Source organism: Patella vulgata, chromosome 5 (genome assembly GCF_932274485.2).
Source record: "Patella vulgata chromosome 5, xgPatVulg1.2, whole genome shotgun sequence".
Lineage (NCBI taxonomy): Eukaryota > Metazoa > Mollusca > Gastropoda > Patellidae > Patella > Patella vulgata.
The window spans coordinates 78,776,288-78,802,902 of record NC_065883.2 but is presented as its reverse complement, the minus strand read 5'-3'; the positions used below and the strand labels follow the sequence as shown (position 1 = coordinate 78,802,902).

Sequence of the window (26,615 nt, the reverse complement as noted above, 5' to 3'; positions counted from 1 at the left end):
AAGTTGAGTTGGGACATGTAGGCTATAATGTAACCTAAATGTATACATAAGTGGATTTCGTTTCATTTTTTTCTAAAATATTGTACAGATAAAAGAGGAGAAATTACAGGGGTAATACATTGGAAAGCTTCTTCAAGAACTAAAGCATAAACTATATAAACAAGCTTATAAAAAGGAAAAGTTTGTATAAAGACGTTTCGTTTGCACAACTGGGTGATGATAAATCACGTTTTGTCTTTCTAGCAGACGACACCGTTTTACGGCGAAAGCACACGCTCTATTTGTGACGCTTAATTTATTTTATTATTCACTCGACGTCAACACTTAGTAGACATACTATTTTTAATATGTTGTCTTCGGTATAAAGCTGTTTATGCACAAAACCAAATACTATGACATAGAATATTTTGTTTCATGGTTTATCGGCATTCTATTTGTCACTCATTCTATGCTCATCTTCGAACTCCATCAAGGCATTGACCTAATCAACACATACACCAAGTTTGAACATTCTAGCTCAATTAGGAAGAGAGTTATCGTGCCCCAAAGTATCAACCAATCAAATTGCTTATCTCTGCTTACCCTAAGCGGAAAATGCTCATCTTCGAACTCCATCAAGGCATTGACCTAATAAACACATACACCAAGTTTGAACATTCTAGCTCAATTAAAAGTTATCGTGTCCCAAAGCATCAACAAATCAAATTGCTTATCTCTGCTTACCCTAAGCGGAAAATGCTCATCTTCGAACTCCATCAAGGCATTGACCTAATCAACACATACACCAACTTTGAACATTCTAGCCCAATTAGGAAGAGAGTTATCGTGTCCCAAAGCATCAACCAATCAAATTGCTTATCTCTGCTTACCCTAAGCGGAAAATGCTCATCTTCGAACTCCATCAAGGCATTGACCTAATAAACACATACACCAAGTTTGAACATTCTAGCTCAATTAGGAAGAGAGTTATTGTGTCCCAAAAAGTGTGACGGACGGACGGACGGACGGACAGACAGACAGACAGACGAACCCATTTTAATAGATCCACGCAGGTCAACCACATCTACGTTGGCAGAATGTTTGAACTATGTACAGTTTTGGCGAAATTCTTGTGGGCATCGTGCTACTTTTGTAAACAAGTTTTTGTCAAGCAAGTAGTTGTCCAACTAGACAATGAGAGGATGGAGACGAATAATTAACTGGACTCTTGACAACATATTTAACCAGCAGCTGCCAGACAGAATTTTGCAAGAGATGGATAGAGAACAAGCTAAAAACAAAAATGATTTTTTGTATAATCCAGAAAGTTATGGTCTGAAATGTGCGAATATCAAAAGCCACGGAGATTTTTGGAATATAAAGACATTTTTTAAGTTCCATCAAAATTGGATAAAAATTGTGACCTGTAGATTGTCCACAAACAAATTGTGGGCGGACAGGGGTGACGACAATATATGTTCACGTAAAAATGTGGGCGTATAAAAATATGCAAACAAAACACATATAAAATATAACTGTTTTAATTACATCACAGATACAGCTAGATGATATGATATAAGTGTTATATGATGTTACATGATCATCTACATATATCAACAATAGTTAAAACCTACATTATACAAGACTACAAGAGCTAAATCTGCCTATTGCAGGTCTTTCTTTAGGCCTAAAATGTTATCTAAATTATTAATTAGATAAGTTAATTAATGTCTAATTAATAATTGAATAAAGAGAAGACTAGTCGAAATATTGTCAGTAATGAACAGTAATTGTATTCCATAGAAATGTCACCTGTATTCCACAGTTAATGAGTATAATTTTTGTAGAAAAAACACCTTGTAAATTCCTGAGTAAAGCACTTTTAATTCCTGAGATCTCTAATAGAATTAGGCACATTTGATCCAAACTACGATGAAATTTCACCTCAAATCATCTTTAGTTTTTCATTCTTCCGAGCCTTGATCAATAAATAGCCACTCAATTGGGATACAAACATATATTTTAAGTTTCATCAAAATCAGATAACATTTGTGACCTGTAGAGTGTCCACAAACAAATAGTGAATGGACAGAAACGACAATATACGACGTCGACATGAAAATGTTTTAAGAAGAGAGAGAGAGAAATGGGGTTTAAAGTCCGCTCGACACAAACTAGGTCATTTCGGGACTAACATATGGTTTAATTTTATTGCAATAATTTGCTTGCGCGTAGGGGTCTTTAGCAGTGGGAGGAAACCGGAGGACCCTACTCCTTGTCACGTACAACCGGGGATTCGAAACCACGTCAGTTGACTCAATGACAGACTTTATGATACAGCATGCACGTGCTAACCATTCGGCCATCCAACCCCCCCGTTTTAAGAAGAGCAAACATGTATTTTTTGTTGTTTTTAAAATAGTTTTCCTAAAAAAACAAGAAGCTAAAATATTAATTTTCAATATATTCATTTTACATTATCTATTTTCGAACTATTAGAGCAAGAATGGCTAGCTCTTTATCTAAATCTTACATAATGTATCTTTATCATACAAGTTAATTTCAATCAATTAGAGAAATGGTTGTGTCCTTTGAAAGTAAAAGTAAAAATATGTATAATAAATGAAAAAAAATAAATCTGAGTTGAGAATCACAGTTCATTGCAATTTGATTTCCTTTAAATTTATATAATAACTAGCAGGATACCCGGCTTCGCTCGGGGGTCATAACTCCGAAACCGGAAGTGGTAGACTAACGCCACCTGGCCTATGTTACTCCCCGGTCCGAGCTACCCCTATACCCCAAATTTCAGACTCGGGGCAGACCTAGTGTAGCCGCCAACCCCGAACAGACAGACAGACAAACGACATATTTGATTATTCAATAAAATACATCTATAACAACAATATTAAGTGATAATTTGTGTTAAAATATAAATAGCTTACAAAATTGTATTCATAATAACACATGTTTGATACCTGCATTGGCCGAGAAAGTTCATCAGGATGGTTTCCCCTTGTCAGTGGTGAAAGACGGAGGGCCTGTCCAGGACAGCGTTTGGATGGTACGAAAACCCGAGGTCCTGTGTATACATTGGTGTGTATGCAAAAGATCCCTTCCCAGTTGGAATTTGATATAAGAGTAGGTAGGCCCAACTGCCACTGCCCAGGCAAAATTTCCCTCCTAGCACATTGTATGCCGTATGCTCATCATCATTAGCCCAGTCGGAGCAGAATACATCTTTATTACATGCAATGTTTCAATACTTTTACAGGTATCTTTATCAATCAATGATACGTTATAATAAACTAAGACATTTTTCGATAAAGATACCTGTAAGAGTACTGAAATGTTGAAAACAAAAGGTACATCCCTAATATATGATACATGTACATGACCTGATACGTGGTACAGAGAGAGAGAGAAATGGGGTTTAACGTCCACTTGACACAAACTAGGTCATTTCGGGACTAACATATGGTTCAATTTTATTTCAATAATCTGCTTGCGCGTAGGTTCTTTAGCAGTGGAAGGAAACCAGAGGGCCTGCTGAAAACCTATGGGGTTGGACAGGTGACCCTACTCCTTGTCACGTACAACCAAGGAATCGAAACCACGCCAGACCTTATGATACAGCACATACGTATTAACCATTCGGCCATCCCCATGCACAACTTGGACCATTCGGCTGCCAACCCCCATGTAACAACTAATAAAATAAAATAACAACACATAGTATTGTAATTTCGTCACACCCAATTTTTACAGAGATTCGTTGAATTCAGGCTGTTGTTCTCTGTATTTGTTTGCTTCTGCTGGTCGACCAAGGTTCTCAAGAATTATTATGACATCTTCTCGTGAGCGCACAACATTCGGATGATGTGGTCCAATAAGTTCGGATAAAATCTCCACTTCGTTTATATAATTTCCCAGGCTTTCGTTGAGTAGATTATTATCGTGGTTGTGCGTCCATCTGTTCCACATCATTTGTCCGGAAAGTTGATAACAACGAGCCGTATGAATATGAAGTTTTCCGAATGACGACAAACACAGATTTAAAGATTTCTCGAATATGTTTCTTGGAACGTCTGAAAAATAAATAGTTAAACATACATTATACAAGAGCTAAATCTGTCTATTGCAGGTCTTTCTATAGGTCTGAAATGTTGTATAAATTATTAATTAAACATTAATTAACTTATCCAGACCATAATCTACTCTCAATGTCATCACTTGCCTGTGATATTTATTTGATTAGGATCTGATCTGCTTCTCTACGCTCATTCATGATTAAATCAAGAAATGGATAATCGAGACTGTATTTTATTGTACCGACTTTAGTAATGATGATGAGGCTATGCCCTAAATTCTTGGTTTAGAGTGGATCAATTTGACTGTAATTTTCAGCAATTTCCCTTTACATTATCTAGTTTTTAACTATTATAGTGAGAACTGCCAGCCCTTTATCTAATCTCCCTTAACGTATCTTTAAGGATATTAACCATTTAGAATCACAGTAACCAGCCAGGGAATAAACCTCACCAACATTTTTTTTATCAAATACATGCAATCTGATTAAATACAGATCTATATTTCGTTTCGTTTTTTTTTATACTATCGATGGCCTGCACTTCATGAAGATCTGACCGGTTATAGTGGAAGGTTGCATCAGAAACGAAATTCATAACTATAATCAACGAAACAAAAACGGATTTAGAAGTATACTTAGTGTTTTCGTCTAAAATCGTCGATTTAGAACTTAAAATGTCGGTCAACTAGTGTAGTAGACAACCAACGTAAAGCCTAGGGCAGACAAGCTTATTTTATCGCCCGATTGGTGATCGATTTGCCGGCAAATCCAGTGCATCTTGTCGAGCAAACCATTTTTATAAGCCAATTGGAATCATCATTGATATCACTTGATCTCAAAAAGGCTGCTTCCACTGTTGATTTGCCATTTTGTACAAGTCACATGATCAACTTAATTTACCCTCTTGAGTCGACTGATATGTGTTTGTGATCAGTTTGGCCTAGGGCCCACAAGTAGGCAAATCCGGCCCCCACTCCTATTTCTCCCCAACCGTGTTAGAATACATTTCTCCTACTTACTGATATCCGAATGATACTGGTTTTTCTCTCCCAACATGTAATAAACTTGAGCCAATCCTCCTTTATTATTATTTTTATCAAATATAGTTTGAGCTTTTTCTAAATATTTGGAGTCAAAATAACCAGCCAGAGCATAAACCTCACCAAGTTTATTATCAAATTGATCATAATTTGCCTCAAATACCTGAGAAAGAAAAGAAAAAATAACATAGCATAAATCAATAAATTGCAAAGAGAGATCGAGAAATAGGGTTTAACGTTCACTGGACACAAACTAGGTCATTTTGGGACTAACACATGGTTCAATTTTATTTCAATAATTTGCTTGTGCGTAGGGGTCCTTAGCAGTGGGAGGAAACTGGAGGACCCGGAGAAAACCCACGAGGTTGGACAGGCGACCCTACTCCTTGACAAGTACAACCGGGGAATCGAAACCCCGCCAGCTGAATCAATGACAGACTTAAATGATACAGCGCGCGAGTGCTAACCATTCGGCCATCTATCCCCTAATAAATTGAAGAGTAATCATAATTTACATCAAATACCTAAAGATGCATTGTGAAATAGCTAAAGATGCATAATGCAAGAGCTATAATCAACTCCCTAAACCATTTGATGGCCCGAGAAATAAATTGTTTAAAACATTGTCACCATTTAATCCGTAACTGTGTAGTTTTTAAAACGTTAACTACCCCCTATTGTGTAATTAATTGGACGAAAAACGTCATTTTTGGACCTTTTTATTCCTGAATACAAATGATAGTGGTCTGAAACCATATTAAAACTAACGGTAAATAGAGTTGTCTCCCTTCAATTAGATTTGTTCGACCAGGCGTAATATAACATCCAACACATGCTGCGATCATATGTTCGAAGAATAGGTTGGGGAAAATACCACCAAAGCGTTATATTACGTCCTACACACGGTGAGTGGCAGTTGTCCAGGATGTTATATAACGCCCTAGTAGTTAACAGGTTAATAATTTAATCTTATGGTTATTATGCAAGAGCTAAATCTGCCTGTTGCAGGTAGGCTTGAAATTTTATATAAATTATTAGACATTAATTAACTTATTGAGACCATAATCAACTCTCTATGTCATCGTTAGCCTACGATGTTTATTGGATTTGGTTCCGATGTGCTGCTCGACTAATTAAGACTATGTTTTTTATCGTACGACTTCAGTAATGATGGTCGAGGCTAGTCCGAAAATTCAATCACTAAAATCTCAGTTCAGAGTGGATCAATTTGACTGAAATTTTCAGCAAATTCCCTTTACAGTATCTAGTTTTTAACTATTATATATGAGAACTGCCAGCTCTTTATCTAATCTTCAATAATGTATCTTTAATAAAAAATGTATTATGGACGAGGTAAATCTGCCTAATGCAGGTCTTGACTGTTAATTAGACATTTATTCACTTGACTCACTTGACAAGCTTTATAATCAACTCTCTAGAACATCGTATGAGCGAAATCTAAATGGATTCGAACATCCTCAGTGTTTAATGTCCACTTGACACAAATTTGTCTCAATGACAGACCTACACATTCGGCTAACCAATATGGGACTCATTCAGATTTTAGATTGACACCGTGGAAATCAACTTACCATTACACAATGTTTACCACATTTTGTACCAAACTGGCAGTTTCTCTGATATCCATCACTACTTCCATAAACATACTTTAAAGCTACAAATAACATAAACATACTTTACACATAGAAATAACATAAACATCTTTAAAACCTAGAAATAACATAATCATACTTAAAACCTAGAAATAACATAATCATACTTTAAACCTAGACATAACATAACCATACTTTAAACCTAGAGATAACATAAACATACTTTAAACCTAGAAATAACATAAACATACTTTAAACCTAGACATAACATAAACATACTTTAAACCTAGATATAACATAATAATACTAAAAAACCTAGAAATAACATAAACATACTTTAAACCTAGATATAACATAGACATACTTTAAACCTAGAAATAACATAAACATACTTTAAACCTAGAGAGAACATAGACATACATTAAACCTCGAGATAACATAGACATACTTTAAACCTAGATATAACATAAACATACTTTAATTAAACCTAGAAATAACATAAACATACTTTAAACCTAGATATAACATAAACATACTTTAAACCTAGAGATAACATAAACATATTTTAAACCTAGAAATAACATAAACATACTTTAAACCTAGATATAAGATAAACATACTTTAATTAAACCTAGATATAACATAGACATACTTTAAACAAACCTAGAAATAACATAAACATGCTTTAAACCTAGAGATAACATAAACATACTTTAAACCTAGAAATAACATAAACATACTTTAAACCTAGAAATAACATAAACATACTTTAAACCTAGAGAGAACATAAACATACTTTAAACCTAGAGAGAACATAAACATACTTTAAACCTAGAAATAACATAAGCATACTTTAAACCTAGAAATAACATAAACATACTTTAAACCTAGATATAACATAAACATACTTTAAACCTAAATACAACATAAACATACTTTAAACCTAGAAATAACATAAACATACTTTAAACCTAGAGAGAACATAGACATACATTAAACCTAGAAATAACATAAACATACTTTAAACCTAGATATAACATAAACATACTTTAAACCTAGGGATAACATAGACATAACATAAACATACTTTAAACCTAGAGATAACATAAACCTAGATATAACATAGACATACTTTAAACCTAGATATAACATAGACATACTTTAAACCTAGAAATAACATAAACATACTTTAAACCTAGAAATAACATAAACATACTTTAAACCTAGAAATAACATAAACATGCTTTAAACCTAGAGATAACATAAACATACTTTAAACCTAGAAATAACATAAACATGCTTTAAACCTAGAGATAACATAAACATACTTTAAACCTAGAAATAACATAAACATACTTTAAACCTAGAAATAACATAAACATGCTTTAAACCTAGAGATAACATAAACATACTTTAAACCTAGATATAACATAAACATACTTTAAACCTAAATACAACATAAACATACTTTAAACCTAGAAATAACATAAACATACTTTAAACCTAGAGAGAACATAGACATACATTAAACCTAGAAATAACATAAACATACTTTAAACCTAGAAATAACATAAACATGCTTTAAACCTAGAAATAACATAAACATATTTTAAACCTAAATACAACATAAACATACTTTAAACCTAGAAATAACATAAACATATTTTAAACCTAAATACAACATAAACATACTTTAAACCTAGAAATAACATAAACATACTTTAAACCTAGAGAGAACATAGACATACATTAAACCTAGAAATAACATAAACATACTTTAAACCTAGAAATAACATAAACATACATAAACATACTCTAATTAAACCTAGAGATAACATAAACATACTTTAAACCTAGAAATAACATAAACATACTTTAAACCTAGATATAACATAAACATGCTTTAAACCTAGAAATAACATAAACATACTTTAAACCTAGAGAGAACATAAACATACATAAACATACTCTAATTAAACCTAGAGATAACATAAACATACTTTAAACCTAGAAATAACATAAACATACTTTAAACCTAGAAATAACATAAACATACTTAAAACCTAGAAATAACATAAACATACTTTAATTAAACCTAGAGATAACATAAACATACTTTAAACCTAGAAATAACATAAACATACTTAAAACCTAGAAATAACATAAACATACTTTAAACCTAGAAATAACATAAACATACTTTAAACCTAGAAATAACATAAACATACTTAAAACCTAGAAATAACATAAACATACTTTAATTAAACCTAGAGATAACATAAACATACTTTAAACCTAGAAATAACATAAACATACTTTAAACCTAGAGAGAACATAAACATACATAAACATACTCTAATTAAACCTAGAGATAACATAAACATACTTTAAACCTAGAGAGAACATAAACATGCTTTAAACCTAGAAATAACATAAACATACTTTAAACCTAGAAATAACATAAACATACTTTAATTAAACCTAGAGATAACATAAACATACTTTAAACCTAGAAATAACATAAACATACTTTAAACCTAGAAATAACATAAACATACTTAAAACCTAGAAATAACATAAACATACTTTAATTAAACCTAGAGATAACATAAACATACTTTAAACCTAGAAATAACATAAACATACTTTAAACCTAGAGAGAACATAAACATACATAAACATACTCTAATTAAACCTAGAGATAACATAAACATACTTTAAACCTAGAGAGAACATAAACATGCTTTAAACCTAGAAATAACATAAACATACTTTAAACCTAGAAATAACATAAACATACTTTAAACCCAAACTTTATACAAGCAGGGAATCGAAACCATGCTACTTGACTCAATGGCAGACCTTCTGATTTCAAGCTGAATGGTTAGCGTGCGTGCGCTGTATCATAAAGTCTGTCATTGAGTCGACTGGCGTGGTTTCGAATCCCCGGTTGTAAGTGACAAGGAGTATGGTCGCCTGTCCAACCTCGTGGGTTTTCTCAGGGTCCTCCGGTTTCCTCCCACTGCTAAAGACCCCTATGCGCAAGCGACCTAGTTTGTGTCGAGTGGACGTTTAACCCCATCTCTCTCTCTCTCGTTAAACCAGTAAATCACTCAACCTCCGAGAGGTTGTTCAGGTGACCCTACCCCTTGTTACATACAAGCAAGGGATTGAAACCTTGTCACTTGACTATGTGACAGACCTTATGATCTGAAGCTAATGCAGCCACCCACCCCCCTCTTAGTTTAAATAGGAGATGGTGTTGGGGTGCCTGTAGATAGATCGACACCACAACACTTGACTCAATCACAGACCTTATGATCTTAAGTTCATCAAGCCTCCCCACTGGTGTTGGGGTGTCTAGTAGAATTAGAATATGTTAAACTCACCTGCTCTATAATACAGAGTTAATAAAGCGTATAATGGTTCACACAGATATTCAGATTTCGGACCAAAGTTTGTCTCTAAATCAGTAACAAATGGTTTTAATAATTCCGTAGCTGTATCATATTCTCCAATATCTACCAGAAACCAGGCAATCTTAGCTTTCAAATTGATAACATATGGGTTAGTTTCTTCTTTTTTCTGTAAAAGTAAATAAATTATAATTATAAATCATCATTTGAGGGATTTATATACAGTGTAAATAAGATATGAATCTAAGCCAGTATTTTGATTCATTTTTTCAATTAAATGTTAAAAAATTAATTTGGGTACATTTTAGTTTGGTTTACGCCATGAAAAAATATATATTGTCAGAAAAATAAAGATCAGAAAATGTAAATAAAATGTGGTTTAACACCTGAATACAAGATGATATTCCATTGGAATTACAATAGAATATAAATCACCTCACAGAAATCATCCAAAAATTGTATATAACGTTTGGCAGCTCCTTCATAGTTATCTGCCCACAGCCAAAACTTCATTAGAACCTGTTTCGACTTTTCTTCGCACAGGTGTAAAAACACGTCTGGAGAAACAAGACACTTCATCAAGTTTTCTTTGTCATCCAGTTGATAAAGTTGAAATGGTAATTCTTCAGCCTTGCGTACACTGTCAGTACTAGTAATTATGAAAAGAACAAGATCGATCAAAATAAATTTCCCCCACTAACATCATTAATACTTTTATAGTCTCTCTCTGTGTCTACCTTCCCTTAAATAAATAACTTTCCACCACCAACTTCATTCATACATTATATTATTTTATAGTATCTCTGTGTCTACCTTCCCTTAAATAAATAACTTTCCACCACCAACTTCATTCATACATTATATTATTTTATAGTATCTCTGTGTCTACCTTCTCTTAATAAATAACCTTTCCACCACCAACTTCATTCATACATTATATTATTTTATAGTATCTCTGTGTCTACCTTCTCTAAATAAATAACTTTCCACCACCAACTTCATTCATACATTATATTATTTTATAGTATCTCTGTGTCTATCTTCTCTAAATAAATAACCTTTCCACCACCAACTTCATTCATACATTATATTATTTTATAGTATCTCTGTGTCTACCTTCTCTAAATAAATAACTTTCCCCCACCACCATCATTATATAAATAAAATATGTTTACCCAACCATCCCAATGTGCTACTTTTATTTCTGCGTTGGTGCATGAAATACAAGAAAAAAAAACCTTGGGATGGGGGTTGGGATGGCCTAGTGGTCTAGAGTGCTGTGCTTCGACCACTAGCTGACTGGTCACATGTGACTTGCGGCTGTGGTTTTGTTCCCTCCCTGGTGTGGCTTGGAGATAGGGGCGCCTTCTCAACCTTGTGGGTTTACTCCGGTTTCCTCCCACAGAAAAGACCCCTGCGCATGCGCTAAGATAATAAAAATAAAAAATAAATCTTGTCTGCGATATCACCTTCGGCAGAATTGGACGTTAAACCTTCAAGTTTTGATATTTAGTGCTATATAAATGATATCAGTATGTGGACCCCAATCCTCCATATCATCCCAACAAATATATACTGCGCACTTTACACATCCATCTGACACCTAACAAGTGAATGCCTAACTTGGAAAAATCAAGATGTTTTTCTTGGCCATGGAGAAAGAGACAGAGAGTAATGGGGTTTAACGTCTTATGCGTAGGACCCGGAGAAAACCCACAAGGTTGGACAGACGACCCTACTCCTTGTCACCTAAATCGGGGAATCGAAACCACGCGAGTTGGTTCAGTGACAGATCATATGACACAGAGCGCACGGGCTAACCATTGAGCCAATCACCCCTTGTGGCAACAGGTAATTATCCAAGGTTTTCTTACCATCTCTGGAAATAATCTGCTAATCTCTGGTGCCACCATTTTTTAACGGAGGAATCTTCTAAATATACCTGACGAATGACTTTACTTGTTGACCTATGATAAAAATCTAAACGACCTTCACCTGACCCTCCGAAAGGTCGTAGAAATGGTTTGAGTCCAAGATAAACAAAAGCCCACTGCGCCATGAGAATCTTTCCGTTTTCTACGTTATCAGTTTTTGTGTTTTTGCTATAAGTGATTGGAGCAAGGGCCAATAACTCTAACAACTCTGATTCCATCAATCCAAATCGTGAAGACTCGAGTAAGCATAGAGAGGCTTCAACCAACTCTTCACCATAGAATTTAACCACTCTCTCCAAGATCTGAAATAATTTATTTAAATTTTTATTCTTCAGACGATACGTTATCATTTATCGAGAAGATATTTAAAATCGGTGTCATGTTGCAAGACGTGGTGATTCATAGTTTTGCATGAGGAACAAGATCCCGTCCGGGTCCCCAAAAAACAATATTTATATATGTGTGCGGGGGAGGGGGTGGGGTGGCAGTCCGACCCAGTGTGACCTGGTAATATTGTGGAACATGCTATTTAGAGTCATTTTGTAGCATATCTGACCCATGGTATATGTTTGACACTAGTTAAGCATTATGATTTATGATGATAATGTTGAAAATCACATTGAAACAGCGTGATTTTTTGCCATTTGCGAGTGGACACAAAAACTCAAAACCATAACACAAAGCTTGTCATTGTGTCCCTCTGACTTAGCCCCTTATTTCAAGAATGTGCTAGCGATGTCTTCAACACTGCAAGATCTTTCAAATTGAATAAAATGGGGGTTATCGTTGAGTCAACTCACATGGTTTCGATCCCCGGTTGTACGGGACAATCAGTAGGGTCGCCTGTCCAACCTCGTGGGTTTTCTCTGGGTTCTCCTGTTTAATCCCACTGCTAAAGACCCCTACGCACAAGCTAATCTTTGACATAAATTGAACCATGTGTTAGTGCCGAAATGACCTAGTTTCTGTCGAATAGAAGTTAAATCCCATTTCCCTCTCTCTTTGTGTTTACAGATACATATAATTTGCCGATTGTCAGCTGTATTTATATTCAGTATCATATTTACCGATGGCGTGTTTATAGATTGTCGACTGCGGTTATATTCAGTAACATATTTAACGATGATATGTTTATAGAAACTTACAATTTGCGTTAATCCTGATAAATCTCCAGGTAAATTCTGTATTTTCTCCGTTAATCCACGGAAATCTCCTGTTACTCGTAATTCTTCACAGGCCAAACTCAACCACAGTGGACGACCAGCGTCATCTTTATCAATCAGCAGTTGCATCTGGAGACAATATATTTAAGAAAGTTATTGTGGTCTGGGAATTAATTTTACCATCTGATGATGGGAGAGATACAATCAGTAGTGCATCTGCCAACAAATGTTTAAGGTAAGGTATTGATGAAGCTTGTGGTATGGAAATTAATTGTATCATCCACTGATCTGAATGTGGGTGGGGATGCAGGTTTTGATCATTTCAATAGAATCAAACATTCGAAAAGCATTTAAATAATGAATACGAATATTTGTCGATATGACCTTCGCCCTTATTACTAGACACTATCACGGAAGGTTTTCAAAACATAATTTACAAAGTTTTGCTAAAGAATTGTCTCACCCAATAAGGACAATATATTGATTTCTGAAAAATTCAAAATCTCCTTCTTATGTCCTCTGGGAAAGATGTTCATTCTTTGGAGGGGGGGGGTCGTTTTTGGGAGGGATGTTCGTTATTTGGGTGTGTGTGTGGGGGGGGGGGGCATTATTGGAGGGACGCTTGTTCTTGGGGGGGGGGGGGAATTTGTTTTTTAGGGATGTTCATTCTTGGGGGGGGGGGGGGATGTTCATTTTTTTTTGGGGGGGGGGATGTTCATTTTTTGGGGGATGTTCATTTTTTGGGGATGTTCATTTTTGGGGGATGTTCATTCTTGGAGTTTTGTTAAAGGGGTAACTTACTTGTTCTTGATCCAGCAGTTTGTTATATTCCGCTAATATCTTACTGACAATATCTTTACGTATTTCAATATTAAGTGGTTCGACAGGAACTTCTTTAGTTTTTATATCTCGTGATCTCAACGCATTAAGACAATCTCCTTCCAGCGTACTGACTATAATTCTTAGTTCTGGTGTCAATACAGATGGTAGCCATGTGAGACGAGATGTTTCTCCTGAAATAAATTTATAACATTGTAAATTAAAAATACATTATGTAAGATTTAGATAAAGAACTGACCTTTCTTGCTATAATAGCTCAAAAATAGATAATGTAAAATAAAAATATTCAATATTTCAGTCAAATTACTTCATTCTGATCCAAGTTATCACTATTTGTAGTTTTGACAAGATGTTTGCATTGTGGTAACCGGGGCACTTGTATATTCAAGACTTATCCTCGCTTTCTAATTTCTAAATTGAATTCTGAAATGGCAAACCATTCTAATCTAGTTAAAAACTTAAGTATCCAATGCCATCGAGAGTTGATTATGGTCTGGATAAGTTAATTAATGTCTAATTAATAATTTAGATAACATTTCAGGCCTTAAAAAAGACCTGCAATAGACAGATTTATCTCTTGCATAATGTATGTTTAAAGATAAATATCAGATTTTCCACAGGACATGAAGGAAGCATTATTTCACTTTCTTTTAATTATAATTTCAAAGGAGCTAGACCCCTTTTATTTTAGGCCAAAATAAGGCTGACCTTAAAAATATCTTTGTTTCGCCTAACGCGACCGACTAACTAAAACCACCCCCGACTTAAATTATTTTATTGCACTTTTCCACGATCTTTTTATTTTATTTTGTGTGTCAACCTGAAATATATCATGAGAGTTATTTCCCTATACTATGGCTATGGTTTGATTCATTATTGAAACTGGTTGATCAAGACGAAAGCGTCATAGGTGTCGCTTCTCAACAAAATGGTTGCAGACGAATACACGTCCATTCCCACGAAATAATTCTGCCTCTATGTCTGTGGTGCGTAGTTTTAAACATGACGACGATATTTTCAATATCCGTTTTCGAGAAAAATGAAAGCACAACGCGCACTATCGTTAAAAACGTGTTGAAGGAGTTTCACACTTCAAGTTCGTGGCTAATCGTGTGCGAGTCGGGCATCACGAAAAATCCCGATGTCATTGATTTGTTTGCCAATAAAGAAGACGAATGTTTCCACCCGTACTTTTTACGTCAGACCCCAAATTCATTAAACAAAATTAATGAATCTGTAGTATACAGCTAATAAGTTTTCTGTATTGATTTCTCTGACTTTAAAAAAAAATCTGAAAAAAAAACCGACCTACCGACCCTTCTCCTCGATTGTGGGTCGGGTTTGGTGAAACAAAGATATTTTTAAGGTCAGCCTAATGGTAAGTTATTTTTATGGTGAGAAACCACCCTGGAAAATCAAAGAAGATAATCCCCTTTATTCTTATTTAAGGTCAAATAAAGATATGTTGATTTGGTCTATGCTGCTTGATACGCAAGAAGCCTGTGACCATTTTGTTTTCCTTGAAAATCTATTGATGGGCCTATTCTAAATCAGATTCAATTTAATGTTATCAAAGCCAGGACATTACCTGGTGTTGGTATTTTGATTTTGTTTTCTTAGATAGAAATTGTTACAGTAAAAGGCCTTTATAAAAATATCTAGGGTTCGTCCTCTGATGATCCCAAAGCTTTAAACCAAATTTGAAGAATGTCTGCTAAAAACTGTAGCCTATATCGTATTTGCAAGCCAATTGTTGGCGAACGGACAAACGAACAGCCTATATCGCATTCTAAAGCCAATTGTTGGCGACGGACCAACCAACAGGGTGTACAAAAATTATTTACCGTCTTCATCCATTTGATTCAAGGCATCAAAATAAATAACCAATCGTTCGTAACCTTCTTGTTTCGCTAGTTCGCCGGCTTTTTGAAACATGGTTTGTGCATAGCGCAACATGGAGTCTAGATCTGGGGGCATGTTGTCATCTTCTGGCATACATTCCTTGTAGAATCTTGTCAATATACTGTAAGGGTCAGTTGAATCAGGGGTCGCACCAACAAAATGATAAAATACCTGAACAAAAACAACATAAAATAAAAAAACATACAATGCATAAATCAACATAAACAAGTTCATTTTGAGAATAACATATTCAGTTCGATTGTGTATGGGTTTAACATCCAAACGACACAAACTAGGTCATTTCGGGACTCATATGGTTCAATTTTATTTCAACAATTCGCTTGCATTTAGGGGTCTTTAGCAGTGGGAGGAAACCGGAGGACTCGGGGGAAACCCACGAGGTTACACAGACGTCCCTACTCCTTATCACGTACAACTAGGGAATCGAAAAACACAGCAGTTGACTTTAATGACAGACTTTATGATACAGTGCGCACGTGCTAACCATTCAGCTATCAAACCCCCCTCAACAACAGACCTCATGATCTATTCCGCATGCGTGAGACTATACGGCCAACCCCGTGGCATGCTGGGACTTTAACAAATATTTCAGTTTACAATTACATACCTTATTAGTTTTATTTGTGAGTAGTTGTTTAGCTGAGTAAGCCATTAACGAGCTTTTACCTGCTCCAGGATAACCAACCAGTACTAGCAAGTCTGATTTATTACAATCTTGGTTTATATAATCTGTCATGGTGGACAGAGCTTCATCTCTTCCAACTAAAAACTATAATAAACATGATATCCATTTTATTAACACAAAGCCTTCAAAACTCTGGGATGTGTCACATGCACTACCTCTTATGAAGTATAGCATTTAAAAGGGTCCATAGATTTACCCAAAACAACCCATTTTGAACAAAAACAAAACATTTTTATTGTTTTTCCTTTATGATTAATATTTCCTTGCGCCAATTATCATTTGCACAGTTATGTGTGCAATTTGATGAGGATTTGGGTTAGATCAGTGATTCTCAACCAGTGTGCCGCGACATTTTGGACAGCACACTTAAGAAAATGCAAAAAACCATGTGATCCCAATTGAGTATTCACTGATGTCTACTGGTAACTTCATATAGCTGTGTTTTCTTTTATTTAGTTTGAGTCTATGGCTTGTCTGTGTCTACGGTTGTATGACGTCTGACTTACCATATTTTTATTTTGAAAAATTCAAATATTTTTCATCTATATTTAGCCAGGTGTGCCGCTATTTTTTTTATGTGTTCTAAGGTGTGCCGTTGGCAGAAAAAGGTTGAGAACCACTGGGTTAGATTAAGACTAATAGAGATCCTAAGCACTTAATAGATTTTGGCCTCTTTGTTAATTGAGACAAAGCAAGCAACAGTAACAAAGGAGACAAAAAATGAAAAGCTCAATGAAAAGTCTTAATTAATTTTTAGATTACATATTTAATTTGCCCTATGATGCCCTAAGCAAATGCTTTTTTGCTCAATGGTTAATCCAGCCCTGATGAGGATAATTTATTTTCCTCGCACAATTGTTTCCGCCTACTTGAAATTCCAACTGCCAATGAATCTTATACATGAATACAAATGTATACAATATACAATGAAGGATCTAAAAGGATCTAAGTTTTTGTCCCATCCACATGACTTGGCCAGTGACCTACTTCTCAATTACCATGCTCCACCCCACAAGATACGGAGAAAAACTTTACATGGATATGCCTGTTATTAGCTTCTGGAAATTCCACAACTTACGTGCGATCTTTGTAAGAGGAAATCCAACTGTTGTCCTTTCTGTATTTCAATGTCCGTCATTTCTTCTCCCAGTGATGTAGCTGGATACTGATTCTCAATGGACGCTTTAAAATGTTTGATGATATCTTCACCGAATGTTTTAAATCCCGTTAAAATGAGTTGTTCATCTTTCTCCTCAGCTAATTCACATTTATACTCCTTTATATTATCCCTATAATGTTCTCGTAATTTACCTAAAATATTTAAAGCGATAATTTCATATTTTTATGTTATTTTTTTAAAATGTATTAAAATAAAGCCTTAAAATAGATGGTATCTATAAACAGTCGTACCTTGTTAAAGAATAATCCTATTAATCCTATAATTCACTATTGCCAGTTGAGAAATTGGCAAAAATATCATTTTCAACTTCAAATTCAAAGTTTGAAGATAGCTATTCCATGGGGGGAATACAAAAAACAAAGGAGGTAATTTATTATTACCGGTGTGAATGATTTTTAAGTGTGTGAATGATACCTATGATCGTATAATAGCGAGTTGACAACTTATTGAGCAAAAGACATAGAAATAATAATGTTTTAACTTTCTTAGTAAATATGGTAGAGAGAAGAGTGGGTTTTAACATCCAATCACAACAAAATAGGCCCTTTTCACGGCTAAAGGATACCTGTGAAACCATGATGTTACTCCTTATAAAACGAAATGAAATGGGGTTTGACATCCTACTGTTCTACTCCTATACTGGACAAATGAAGACGAGCATACGTCATACAGTGTGCTATGAGGGAAATTTTGCCCGGACAGCGGCATTACGGCCTTCTCTTATATCAAATTCGAACTGCCAACGGATCTTTAACATGCACGCCAGTGTATACACAGAACCTTGGTTTTTCATCCCATCCAAATGACTAGACAGCTATCCTTGCCAGGCATCTGTCCTGCACACTGACAAGGGGAAACCACTCCTTATAGTGTAGGGGTTTAGGTTGCATAATAGTTTAACACGTGCACGCTACTTTATTAGGTTTGACAATAATTTGCTTCCACGTAGGGGTCTTTAGCTGTGGGAGAAAACAGGAGGACGTGAAGAAAATCGCTGAGGTGGGATAGACAAAGCTCCTCCTTGTAATGTACAAACAGGGAATCGAAACGACAGCACTTGACACAATGACAGACCTTATGGTCTAACGGGCCTTTGAACACTCCCTGAACAGTGACAGAGAAAAAATACATTTTTTTATTTCAACAACACATACACTCCAATATAGTTTTTTTTTAAACAATTTATTAGCATTGTATTTGTTGATTTAAAAGCAAAAAGTTCTTTTATTATTGCAAGCTATAAAATTTATATATTTTATATTGTAAATCTAAAGGTGTGAAAAATGTAAATAAATATTTACCTTTAAGAATTTGCAACGATTCAATGGATTCTGGTTTCGTTTCCTGATAACCTTTCAAAATATTTTTATCCTTGACGTTTGATAAAAAAACTGGATCGCGTAACATGTACAGTGCCTGCAAATCATAAATATAACATAAAAACGTTGATCATGTAAAAACATAAATATAACATAAAAACATAAATATAACAACATAAATATAACATAAAAACATAAATATAACATAAAAACATGAAAAACCTGGATCTCGTAGTATAATGCCTGCAAAACAAAATAGTAGTTATACATGAAATGAAATGGGGTTTAATGTCCTACTTTTCTGCACAGAAAAAGTTAGTATAAACAACAAGTCTTGAATTGAGGCCTGACAAATATACAGGACACTTTGACAATCTTGGGTAGCTTGTCAATACACAATTCGATGACCATCAGATACCAAATTAAATGTCAAATATTTAAACATACATTATGCAAGAGCATAGGCCTGAAATGTGATCTAAATTATTAATTAGACATTCATTAACTTATCAAGACCATAATCAACTCTCGATGTCAACGCTAGTCTGTGATATTTACTGGATTAGGATCCGATTTGGTGCCCAACTTTCATTCATGATTTAATCATGAAATGGATAATCGAGACTTTAGTAATGATGATCGAGGCTAGGCCAAAACTTCAATCGCTAAAATCTTGGTTCATAGTGGATCAATTTAAATGAAATTTTCAGCAAATTGCCTTTACATTATTTAGTTTTTAACTATTATAGTGAGAACTGTCAGCTCTTTAACTAATCTTCCATAATGTATATTTAAAATATTTTGGTATGAAATACATGGACGTCATGTGACAATATGTCCGACAACAGTGACATTATGGTGACTTTTTCTACAACATTTTACACCATAAAGAACATGTAACCGTGCTGAAACAATCAAATTAAATAGAATACTGAATATACACTTACGTGTGGATTTCTATCCCAATATGCACCTGTAAATATCTCTAACGCTGTCACGGACATCCCTGGTAACCAGTTATATCGGACTTTAATATCTTCTGGAACTTCTGCTGGATCACATACATATCCATATCTCTCAGATAACATACATAAAAAATACGGAAACTCGTTCTCTTCTCGACACCTGGTATTGGATAAAAAATAAAACGGGGTTTAATGTTGTTCTTTTCTACACAGATTGGGATAATAAAGACAAGCTTACACCATGTAATTTACCATAAAGGAAGTTTTGCCCACACATGAGCACTAAGGACTCTTCTTGCCAGATAAAATAAATGAAATGGGGTTTAACATCCAGCTAAAGAAGATGGACATCATGCAGTGAGCTATGAGGGAAATATTTGCTGGGATAGCAGTTCTACTAACAATAACAAATCAAATAAAATGGGGTTTAGTGTCGTACCAACTGGTCTAATAAAGTTGAGTATACGCCATTCACGGTGCAATGAGGGAAACTTTGCCCAGCCTACTTGTATTGAATTCCAACTGCCAAGGGATCTTTAACTTGGTCACCAAATGAAATGAAATGAGGTTTAGTGTCCTACTTTTCTGCACCAACTGGACTAATGAAGACGAGAATACACCATTCATCGTGCTACTGTCTATTCTCATTTTAAATTTCAACCGTCTAGAGTTCTTTAAAGTGCACACCAATTTGTACACAAATTCTCGTTTTTTTTTTATGTCATGAGATAAGAAATTTGATTTCAGGTAAAATTCCATTAGCTTCCAATCAGTTTGATTAAACTGCAGATTGGATGTTTGTTTTATTTTTATGGCCTCCACTCCCTTAAGATTTGACCAGATTGTTAGTGAGATCATATATTAAGGAAGATCAACTTTGACTGAATCGCGTAGACTGTATGATATCCAGCTTTTGTTCTATTCCATTTGGATGGCCGAATGGTTAGCATGTGTGCACGCTGTATCATAAAGTCTGTCATTTGTCAACTGGCGTGGTTTCGATTCCCCAGTTGTACATGACATGGAGTAGTGTCGCCTGTCCAACCTCTTGGGTTTTCTCTGGGTCCTCCGGTTTCCTTCCAAGCGAATTATTGAAATAAAATTAAACCATACGTTAGTCCCGAAATGACCTAGTTTATGTCGAGTGGACGTTAAACCCCATTACTCTCTCTCATATGACTACGGCACAAAATATGAGTTGACCAGGGAAATGGAAATTAAACATGATGATTCTATGGTTAGCTATAGAAATATAAATCATTTTAACAACAAAACCAGGGAGGTGGGGCAGGGGGGATGGGGAGGGGAGCTTACTTATTGCCAGATAATATCTCCACTGAGGTGTCAATACGAAATCTTGCCCCCTGTGCTGTGACCATTCCACCATATCAAGGATTTAACTGTACTGTTTCAATTTAGATGGACCTAAGGTTCGTTCCATCTACATATAGTTGTAAAGTTGTAATGAGAGAGAGAGAGAGAGAGAGAGAGAGAGAGAGAGAGCGAGAGTTTAACATTTAACATAATTCAATTTTATTACAATCACTTGCATGAACATGGGGGTAGGGGGTCTTTAGCAGGGGCAGGAAACCAGATAGAAAACCAAGGTTGGACAGGCGACATCGAAACCATGCGTAACAAACATACCTGTCAATCTCCGATAAACAGGCCATCAGAGTTTCTCTTGTATCTGCATCTTTTGGAACTCCCCAGCGTAAATCACACTCGATGAGTCGTATTTTACGTTCTTCACACCACTGACGTAAAACGGGAATAATAATCTTCACCAAATATTCACGTTCATTGTTCATATCTTTAAACGTACTACTGATAAATAAACGTACAGTTTTCCACATTTTACGCTGAAAAAAATATATCAACATGTCAAAAAAAAAGTTTATTATAGAGTTCAAGATAACAAATTATCAAATCAGTCATTTAAACATACATACAAGAGCTAAATCTGTCTATTACAGGTCTTACTTTAGGCCTGAAATGTTATCTAAATTATTAATTAGACATTAATTAACTTATCCAGACCATAATCAACTCTTGATGTCATCACTAGCCTGAGCTATTTACTGGATTAGGATCCGATTTGCTGCTCAACTTTCAGTTATGATTTAATCATGAAGTGGATAATCGAGACTATGTTTTTTATCGTACCGACTTTAGTATTGATTATCGAGGCTAGGCCGAAAATTCAATCAGTAAATTCTTGGTTCAAAGTGGATCAATTTTAATGAAATTTTCAGCAAATTCCCTTTACATTATCTAGTTTTTAATTTTTATAGTGATAACTGCCAGCTCTTTATCTAATCTCCCATAATGTATCTTTAAGTGTATATTACGCTGACAAACAAAATCTTTTTTTATGCCCAAACATAACAAAATAAAATTTAAAATTTAGTGTTTAAAACAACAAATTCTTATCTTAATCATATCTAACTTCAGACTGGGTTAGCCATTTGAAGTTTATACTGGGTTTGGTTGATTTTACACTGCCTCTTTTAATATATCTCTTAGACAATAGAGTTGTCATTATGGTGCTATTTTTATACACGCCAGTCAATTTGTTATGCAGGTGAGAGCGAGATAGAAATGGGGTTTAATTTCCATTTGACATAAACTAAGTCATTTCGGGACAAACATCATTGGTTCAATTTTATTTCAATACTTCGCTCAAACTTACACATAAGAGTCTTTAGTAGTGAGAGGAAATCGGAGGACCTTGCGAAATCCCCTGATCCTTGTCATGTACAAGCTGGGAATTAAAATCACGACATTTGATTCAATGACAGACCTTGTGATCTAACGTGCACCTAGCTAACTCCCTCTACATTAAAGTGATATATATTTCCCCTCTTCATTAGCCCCTGTCAGAGGAGACAAGTAGGACGTCAAACCCCATTTCATTAATAATATATTTCTTACTTTTAAACTATGGCTTCGATTACAAAATTGTGCCAATCCAGTTATGAAAATGAACAGGGGCCTGTTTCACGAAATTTCAACTAAGATAAAATCAAAATGTTATTGATTTGATTGAATAATATTATATTGATTTTAGTGCTTAGCCAATAAAAATTGAAGTATCTACTAAAATTGGATTTTATCTTTAGTTAAAATTTCGAGAAACAGGTGTTTAACGTCCTCCTGTTCTGCTCCTATACTGGGCTAATGAAGACAGGCATACGCCATACAGTGTGCTATGAGGGAAAGTTTTCCCCGACAGCAGTCATATGGCCTACTCTGTATTAGCTTGATAACGTTGAGAGAATACTCTACGAAACGTTGCCTTAAATACACTAGTAGCTGTTTTAAAGTATGTGTTTTGTTGTTACTCTATCCAGTTACTAAATACCATTTAAAGAACTTAATACGGAAATTGCAAATTTTTAAGTTATATTTTTAAAATTTATTAAAATAAAGCCTGAAAATAGATGGTATCCATAAACAGTCCTACCTTGTTAAAGAATAATCCTATTAATCCTATAATTCACTATTGCCAGCTGAGAAATTGGCAAAAATATAATTTTCCTCTTCATTTTCAAACGTTTGAAAAAAGCTACTCCATGGTGGAGAATAGAAAACAAGGGAGGTAATTGGGAGGTAATTGTGTTATTATTTCCTGTGTAAATGCGTTTTAAGTGTGAGAATGACACCTATGATTGTATAATTGTGAGTTGACAACCTATTGAGCAAAAGACATAGAAATAATTACGTTTTGACTTTCTTAGAAAATTTGCAATTTCCGCTTTAATACTGGTGATTGCGAGACAGGGGTAATTTTATTTTAGTCACGATTGTCAGGCCCATGGTTTAATGAGGTGACTTACCTGTGTGTCTGGAATTATTTTTGGTGGGTTTTTATCAATGAGTTTATCTACAGCCTTCCACCATTGTTGCCCGTCATCACTTATGTTCATATCCTTCATTAGATTGTTGATATTCATGTCCAGCCATTTCACAGCCCTTGGGGTAGATCCCTGAATTTTTTCCGACATAATGTTATCTTGAAGTGTCTTGAGGTTTTTGGAGGTGCTGTTACTATCAGGTTGTGCTGTGGACTCACTTGAAATTGGTTTAGAATTGCCAGAACTATCTTGCGATGGAGAGGACCGCTTCGAAGCTGATTTTATCTTACCGTCTGTGTTCTTTGACGATCCACTACCCATTGAAACAGATGATTGACAGGTGGATTGGTTGTTACTTTCGACTAAATTACTACTGCTACTACTACTACTGTTTGTTGATCTGTAACTTCTATACATCTAGACACAGTCCAATACCCACCATGTTTACCTCTATATCCCACTATAAGATAGAAAGATTAAAACTTTTACTGTGACATAAACAATGTGAGAACACAAATTAAAGATTAAAGTTACATTATATAAGAGCTAAATCTGCTTATTGCAGGTCTTTTATCTCATTTCAAATGTTATTAATTACACATTTATTAACATGACAAGCCTATTATCAACTCTCTAGCTAGACCACCAGATTGCAGAGATTTAAATAAGTAAGTATTGATACTAATTAATGATTGAAGATATGACACGGGGGAGCCATGATATTAGCAGTATTAAATGAAATGAAATGGGGTTTAATGTCCTACTGTTCTGCTCTGAAGTGGGCTATTTAAATGAAGACTGGCATACACCATACAGTGTGCTATGAGTCACTATGGTCTACTCTTATATCAAATTTCAACTGTCAAGGGATCTTTAACGTACACGTCAATGTGTACACGGGACCTTGTTTTTTTGTCCCATCCGAACGACTAGACAGCTGTCCTTGTCAGACCCCCCATCCTGCAGCAGTATTAAAACAAGAACACTGTATGATAGTAATTAAAGAAGATTAACTAATAAATGGATTAATATGTCAACTACCACAATGATTGATTAATCAATATCAAGACAAATAGATTTAACACTTTCTTCTCTAATTGTGTAAATTAATTGTATTCATTCATTATCTAAGGCAGACAATATTTTTATTATATAGCAACAGATTTGTTCTTACTTACAGCAACTCAGATGGTCACTTCACTTGCAATAATATAACTCATCTCAGGGTGTGTGTGTGTGTGGGGGGGGGGGGGGGGGTCTGGGTTATAAATTATACTTATTAACCTGCTGAATAAGATGCTTTGAGATATAGACCATGACATATTCATATTTTTAAATTAATTAATTTATAGGCCTATATATACCAACCTAGTTATAAATTATGCAATTAATCGGATCTCGTAGTCAACTCTAGTGACCATGTCTGATAGAGGCTAGGGGTGATGGATGACCGAATGGTTAGCACGTGCGTGATGTATCATACGGCCTGTCATTGAGTCAACTGGTGTGGTTTCGAATCCTCGGTTGTACGTGACAAGGAGTAGGGTCGCCTGTCCAATCTCGTGGGTTTTCTACGGGACCTCCGGTTTCCTCCTACTGCTAAAGACCCATACACGCAAGTGAATTATTGAAATAAAATTAAACCATGTTTGTGTTGAGTGGACGTTAAACGCCATTCTCTCTCTCTCTCTCTCTCTCTCTCTCTCTCTCTGATAGGGGCTAGCAGAGAGAGAGAGAGAGAGAGAGAGAGAGAGATGGGGTTTATCGTCCACTCGACACAAACTAGGTCATTTAGGTGTAAAAGTGATGGAAATAGAAAAGGGAGTCGGATCAAACAAGATCGCTGGGTTCTTTAGCAGTGGGAGGAAACCGGAGGATCGAAACCACGCCAGTTAACTCAATGAAACAGCTTATATGATACAACTCGCACGTGCTAACCAATCGGCCATCGTTACTAAAAAAACGTAAGTAGTGATCACCAAGCCATGGTGCCAAGTACGGATCAGTGAGGTTGTGGAGACAGGGGAAGATAAATGGTTGAAATATATAAACTCGTCTTACCTGTAAAAGATGTACACACATACGTCAATCACTGTGGCGTAAATCGAATGGATCGACTGACTGAATATCAATCAATATTGATATACACTCTACACTACTTGGTAACTTTTGATCGTGTGCACTCATCTGTTCAATCGACGCCATTACGATACAACCGGTTGCCATGGTAAACAATAACAGTGGGCTCCTGTTTGTACCGTAATATTTTATTTAGTGAATGGCAGTCTTCTATTACATTTATATGGCCGTAGCCTAATTTCATTCTACTCGCCATTCGGCCCCTTGGCGACGTTTTGATGTCATTAAATCACCTTACAATATTAATACCGCGAGTTAATAGTGACGCGTGTATGTCACGTAGTGTGCTGACACTAAAGAGAGCGCGGGAAATATAGCGCGGAGGGGGGTCAACCTAGCTGAAAAGTGTACCAATTTTCTCCTATGGTGTCAATGCATAGGCGTAGGAGCCGGGGGAAAAAATTTATTTTCGGGCAATGAAAAATTCGACGACCTTTTTTTTCTATTAACGTTTAGAGAAAAAATATAACTA

General features: G+C 35.2%; 1 protein-coding gene across 3 annotated transcripts; it reads right to left on the bottom strand.

Annotated features, from left to right (window-relative positions):
- Window positions 1-1,514: 1,514 nt before the first annotated feature.
- On the bottom strand, window positions 1,515-26,236 carry LOC126822666 (TPR repeat-containing protein DDB_G0287407). 3 transcript variants are annotated; one of them, XR_008788145.1, is made up of 16 exons: window positions 26,066-26,236; window positions 23,987-24,464; window positions 21,795-22,009; window positions 20,130-20,307; window positions 19,165-19,279; window positions 17,762-17,994; window positions 16,606-16,767; window positions 15,920-16,148; window positions 14,037-14,248; window positions 13,218-13,364; window positions 12,013-12,374; window positions 10,525-10,787; window positions 10,112-10,307; window positions 6,702-6,784; window positions 5,089-5,272; window positions 1,515-4,067 (listed from the first exon to the last, which is right to left on the bottom strand). XR_008788145.1 is itself a non-coding variant. In XM_050551658.2 (16 exons), the coding sequence occupies exons 2-16, from the start codon at window positions 24,419-24,421 to the stop codon at window positions 3,742-3,744; spliced, it is 3,291 nt and encodes a 1,096-aa protein (XP_050407615.1). In that variant the 5' UTR covers window positions 24,422-24,464; window positions 26,066-26,224; the 3' UTR covers window positions 1,515-3,741. The 3 variants fall into 3 exon arrangements, 2 of the variants coding, with proteins under 2 accessions (XP_050407615.1, XP_055957078.1); XM_050551658.2 differs by having other exon boundaries at window positions 10,574-10,787; window positions 26,066-26,224; XM_056101103.1 differs by lacking the exons at window positions 1,515-4,067; window positions 5,089-5,272; window positions 6,702-6,784; window positions 10,112-10,307 and having other exon boundaries at window positions 10,442-10,787.
- Window positions 26,237-26,615: the final 379 nt, after the last annotated feature.